General features: G+C 39.0%; 1 protein-coding gene across 1 annotated transcript in view; it reads left to right on the plus strand.

Annotated features, from left to right (window-relative positions):
• Positions 1-6000, plus strand: part of LOC138946549 (chitin synthase chs-2-like) — a gene marked incomplete in the record, with an annotated part of 102352 nt that overhangs the window by 30663 nt on the left and 65689 nt on the right. Inside the window, 1 exon segment of the mRNA XM_070317993.1 lies at positions 4211-4266. Coding sequence (XP_070174094.1) covers positions 4211-4266 — 56 coding nt within the window.

Raw genomic sequence — 6000 nt, forward strand, 5'->3', positions numbered from 1 at the left:
TGAAATTCGGTTGGATGTGAACACGAGTGAACTGATACCTTGTACTCTTCGAATAAGTATTCACAACAGGAGTTGTTACCGAACGTGTTACAATTCAGTGGAGTTCACCCGATTTCTTGTCTGGATTCTAAAGACCCCAAGAGAAACCCTCGGCACTTGCAGCCAAGACCGCGGCAGTGGACTTGCCGAAACTGACCAGGAAGATAATTGAACGGGAGCGCAAGAACAATACGATATTTTCTTCTTGACAACTTTTAATTACAAAACAAACATGGGTACGACATAACACCGTTTAGATTTGTTTGTACCGTTATGTCCCAGCCTTATTTATTCAATTGATTTTCGCTTAAAAAGTCTGGCCATCATTAGTAATTACATTAAACAATCTTTTGTTGATTACTTTATTGTGTTACTGCTGTAACTCCATCTTCCTTTTACTGTTGTCTGACGCATTGTTTCTGTTAATGAAGATACTTATGTCTTCTTTCGTCACGTATGTTGAAAAGTATGCTTATGCCTTTTCTTGTGGGAAAGAGGTACTGCCGTAACGTAAGCAGGTGTTTTGACTATGATTTTGTTCACTGCCTGTGATTTACATTTGTGTTTGCCACAACCGTTTACATGCAATGAGAACATGGCTGTAAAACTGCAAGTTAGATGAAATCTAACATGAATTTTTGACAATTCGTTTTCTTTTGGAGAGAAAACGTCTGTTAGAGGGCTGAACAGCTAGAAAGAGAGAGGGGGGAGAGAGAGAGAGAGAGAGAGAGAGAGAGAGAGAGAGAGAGAAAGAAAGAGAGAGAGAGAAGTCTGAAGTCTGAAATCTGAAGTCTGAAGTCTGAATGTTTTAATGAGTAGGCCTTGGGCCCTTTTCATGGAGATGAGCACATCTCAAGCACCAGCATACAAATGCACATGTCTAGTAAACAAAAACAAGAACATCCTACTCATTATATATAATCCTATTCCAATAATTCCGCTGTGCTTTTCACACACTTGCGCGTACATGGGTGTTTGTGTTTGCGTGTGGTCATATGAATGGTGTGTGTCTGTGAGTGTATGTTTACGAGCGCGTGTATGCTTTGTAAGGGAGTATCGCCCTGTTTCGTTTACGGATTACGGATTACGAATAGAAAGCGCCTTCATGACAAATGTAGACAAGTCGCGTAAGGCGAAAATACAACATTTTGTCAAGTAGCTGTCGAACTCACAGAATGAAACTGAACGCAATGCCATTTTTCAGCAAGACCGTATACTCGTAGCATCGTCAGTCCACCGCTCATGGCAAAGGCAGTGAAATTGACAAGAAGAGCGGGGTAGTAGTTGCGCTAAGAAGGATAGCACGCTTTTCTGTACCTCTCTTTGTTTTAACTTTCTGAGCGTGTTTTTAATCCAAACATATCATATCTATATGTTTTTTGAATCAGGAACCGACAAGGAATAAGATGTAAGTGTTCTTTAATTGATTTCGACAATTTAATTTTGATAATAATTTTTATATATTTAATTTTCAGAGCTTGGTTTTAATCCAAATATAACATATTTATATGTTTTTGGAATCAGAAAATGATGGAGAATAAGATGAACGTAAATTTGGATCGTTTTATAATTTTTTTTTTTTTTTACAATTTTCCGATTTTTAATGACCAAAGTCATTAATTAATTTTTAAGCCACCAAGCTGAAATGCAATACCAAAGTCCGGGCTTCGTCGAAGATTACTTGACCAAAATTTCAACCAATTTGGTTAAAAAATGAGGGCGTGACAGTGCCGCCTCAACTTTCACGAAAAGCCGGATATGACGTCATTAAAGACATTTATCAAACAAATGAAACAAACGTTCGGGGATATCAATCCCAGGAACTCTCATGTAAAATTTCATAAAGATCGGTCCAGTAGTTTAGTCTGAATCGCTCTACACACACACACACAGACAGACACACGCACATACACCACGACCCTCGTCTCGATTCCCCCCTCTTCGTTAAAACATTTAGTCAAAACTTGACTAAATGTAAAAAACGTAGCAATAGCGGCTTACTAGTGTTTGAAAACAGCATGGTTAATTTAAACAATGATGGGATTCTAGTGTATTTTCGTGGAATATAATATTCTCTTAACTCAGCATATTTAGGGCATACTAAAACAAAGTGGACTTCATCTTCAACACTGCCACAACAAAATGGACAAGATAAATCAGCGGAGGTTGCATTTAAATTAAAGCGAAATCGATGCACTTTCAGAGGAGATACTCCCAATCTAAGTCTAATCAGAAGATTTCTAGCTTTAATATGTTTCAAATCACTTAAATAGTTGGATAATGTTAGGGTTGATTTGAAGGTTCTGTACAGAGAGAAACGTTCACTTCCTTGTACATTTTCAAGCCAGGTTTGCTTATAGGATGAAATAAGTGTTTCTTTAAATGCTGTTAGGAACGCCCTCTCATCGCCAACACCTTGGTTTTCCCATACTTCATCAAAACCGTATATGTACAGAGTGTAACAGATCGAGGAGGCCCATGTTTTCTTATTTTGTTCATGGAGATATTTCAGCATTTTATACGCCTTGCTCGGAAGGCGATGATGTGGCATCCTCAATATACGTAGCCAAAACCGAATGCATTTAACAAAGCTGTTTATAAACAAGGGGTACCTTCCCGTTTCTCCAAAGACCATAGCATTTTGTTTTCTCATACTCGTATTCAAAAAACGTTTAAGTGCGAATAAATGAACTCTCTCTATAGGTGTATGGTCTGCTTCAACCCCCCAAACTTCGGCGCCATATGACAGCATCGGTTGAATCTGTGCGTCGAAAAGCTTGAAAAAAATAGCTGGAGATCTGTCACCCAGTTGCCATAAACATTTTAAAATACCAATGACTCCCTTTTTCCCTTTTGCAGCAAAATCATTAAGAGTGTGAGAGAAGGACAGGCGTGTAGACAACCATACTCCTAAATGCTTATACATGTTCAAAACGCTCATAGTATGTCCACCACACACCCATCTTTCTCGCAAGGCCAAGTAACCACCGTTCCTAAAAACAACAATATTAGATTTGTCTAAATTAAATTCAAGTCCAAGACGTCTAGACGAATCCCACAGAATGTTTAACTGATTCTGGAGCCCGCATACAGAATCTGAAATAAGAATAATATCATCTGCAAACATCAGAATGAGTACATGTATTTCCAAAAAGTCTGGAATAAGTTGAATACCATGTTTTCCCATCTGGACAATATCATTAGCTAGCTCATTAATTAGTAGAGAAAACAAAACTGGACTACAAACTTCTCCCTGTTTTAGACCCCTTGGGCACATAAAGGAGTCCGAAAAATCACTTCCTGGTCGCACTTTCGCTTTTACCACGTCATATACGCCTGGTACATCTTACCTTTAACTCCATTTTTCTTCAAAGTTTTCCACAACGTAGTTCTTATAACTGAATCAAAAGCTTTACAAAAGTCAATAAAAGCAACATACAACTTCTTGTGTGTCAATAACTGCTTCTGTACCAAAGCGTGTAGTGTAAAAATATGATCAACGGTACTATAGCCTCTGCGAAAACCAGCTTGACTCTCATTTAATATTTCATGTTTTTCGATCCAATTCGTCAATCTGTTGTTCAAAATGTAGCTATACATAATAATGAGATACCTCTGTAATTATCAGGATTATTCTTATCACCTTTCTTGTGAAGGGGATGAATTATGGCTTCCATCCATACATCAGGGTAAAGTCCTGAGGTAAACAATTTATTGAAATATTTTGTAAGAAACAATATATATAATCTATAATATATAATCTCAAAAGAGAGAGAGAGATAGAGAGAGAGAGAGAGAGAGAGAGAGAGAGAGAGAGAGAGAGAGAGAAGGACAGAAGGACTATCGGACGGATGGACAAACATACAAACAGACGGACAGACAGAGACAGGCATTGAAGGGAGATATGGAGAGACAGACTGAGAAATAGAAGCGTGAGAGATAAAGGCAGAGAGATAGTGGAGATGGAGAGAAAGATAGACATATATACAAAATAATATTTAATGGATGTGTGCATGTTTATTATGTTTAATGGATGTGTACATGTTCATTATGTTTAATGGATGTGTACATGTTTATTATGTTTAATGGATGTGTACATGTTTATTATGTTTAATGGATGTGTGCATGTTTATTATGTTTAATGGATGTGTACATGTTTATTATGTTTCAGAACTCCTTAGTGGACCTCATGACACGCATGAACAATTCCCAACCTCACTTCGTCAGGTACGTCTTTCTAGATCTTCTGGAATACAATCCGTGAGCTTGTACGCACGTTGTTTGTTTAGCTGCATGTTTGCTACATTGTGTTGATTGTGTGTTTATTCCGTGACATTCCTAGATGCCCCCCACCCCAACAAGATGGGGTTTAGTTAAACAAGATTTAAACAAGATTCGAAGTAACACATTTGAAAAGACATTCAAGCATAGAACTTCAGCGTTTTACAACCTTTACATTTCAAATTTGAAAGATCTAAACGAAGCTAGTTTTAAACATGTAGACTGCCATATAAACTGAGAAAGGAGACACACTTGCATCGGCCCCGGACCTAATGGTAAGGCGTCCGCCCTTTGATCGGGAGGTCGTGGGTTCGAACGCCGGCCGGGTCATACCTAAGACTTTAAAATTGGCAATCTAGTGGGTGCTCCGCCTGGCGTCTGGCATTATGGGGTTAGTGCTAGGACTGGTTGGTCCGGTGTCAGAATAATGTGACTGGGTGAGACATGAAGCCTGTGCTGCGACTTCTGTCTTGTGTGGCGCACGTTATATGTCAAAGCAGCACCGCCCTGATATGGCCCTTCGTGGTCGGCTGGGCGTTAAGCAAACAAACAAAACAAAAAGAAATGGGCCCCGGATAGCCATTTAGGTTGTAGGGACGATACAATGCAATAACCAACCAACCAACCAACCAACCATTCCGCGACATGTTTCGGAAGAGGACCTATGACTGATAGGTTGACCACAAAGCTGCTTGAAATTTGAAATTATACACGAAGGAAACAGACTACTGTATATGTTGCATTTAGGGCACAATGACATGACATACAAAGAAACAAAGATCTTGCTTCTTTGATTTAAAAAAAAAGACACACGCTAGTAAGCAAGATTGATAAAGGCAATTGAATGCTGAGAGAGCGAAAAAACATTCCATCAACTCTCATTGACATTTAGCACTAGTCATGCGTTAAACAATTTGATCCTGACATCACAACATGACGTTCAAGAGAAAAAGACAAACCATAACATGGTGATCGTCACTGATAGAATAATTATCTATCTATAACAGCAATTACCTGTTTACTGTTTTGCTGAGTGCAAGTTTCTCGCTTAAAATGCTATCATACTATAATACTGAACGCTCGAAGCAGAGCAATACGTGTTGACACAGAGTGACGACTAATCCACCCAGAACTAAAATATTGATGTTACTGTTTTGGTTTCTGGATATCACACTCCGATTGTAAACCAATTGTTATTTTGATAGTGAAGGAACAAATACCTATCAGATCCTGCCCTGGGTACCATCGTTATATTACCTGTGTGACGCGTGCAGGTGTGTGAAGAACAATGACCAGAAGTCGCTATATTACCTGTGTGATTTCTACAGGTGTGTGAAGAGCAGTGACCAGAAGTCGCTATATTACCTGTGTTATTTCTACAGGTGTGTGAAGAGCAGTGACCAGAAGTCGTTATATTACCTGTGTTATTTCTACAGGTGTGTGAAGAACAATGACCAGAAGTCGCTATATTACCTGTGTTATTTCTACAGGTGTGTGAAGAGCAGTGACCAGAAGTCGTTATATTACCTGTGTGACGTGTGCAGGTGTGTGAAGAGCAGTGACCAGAAGTCGTTATATTACCTGTGTGATTGCTACAGGTGTGTGAAGAACAATGACCAGAAGTCGCTATATTACCTGTGCTATTTCTACAGGTGTGTGAAGAGCAATGACCAGAAGTCG

The sequence above is a fragment of the Littorina saxatilis genome, linkage group LG1, assembly GCF_037325665.1.
Source record: "Littorina saxatilis isolate snail1 linkage group LG1, US_GU_Lsax_2.0, whole genome shotgun sequence".
In the NCBI taxonomy this organism is placed as follows: Eukaryota; Metazoa; Mollusca; class Gastropoda; order Littorinimorpha; family Littorinidae; genus Littorina; species Littorina saxatilis.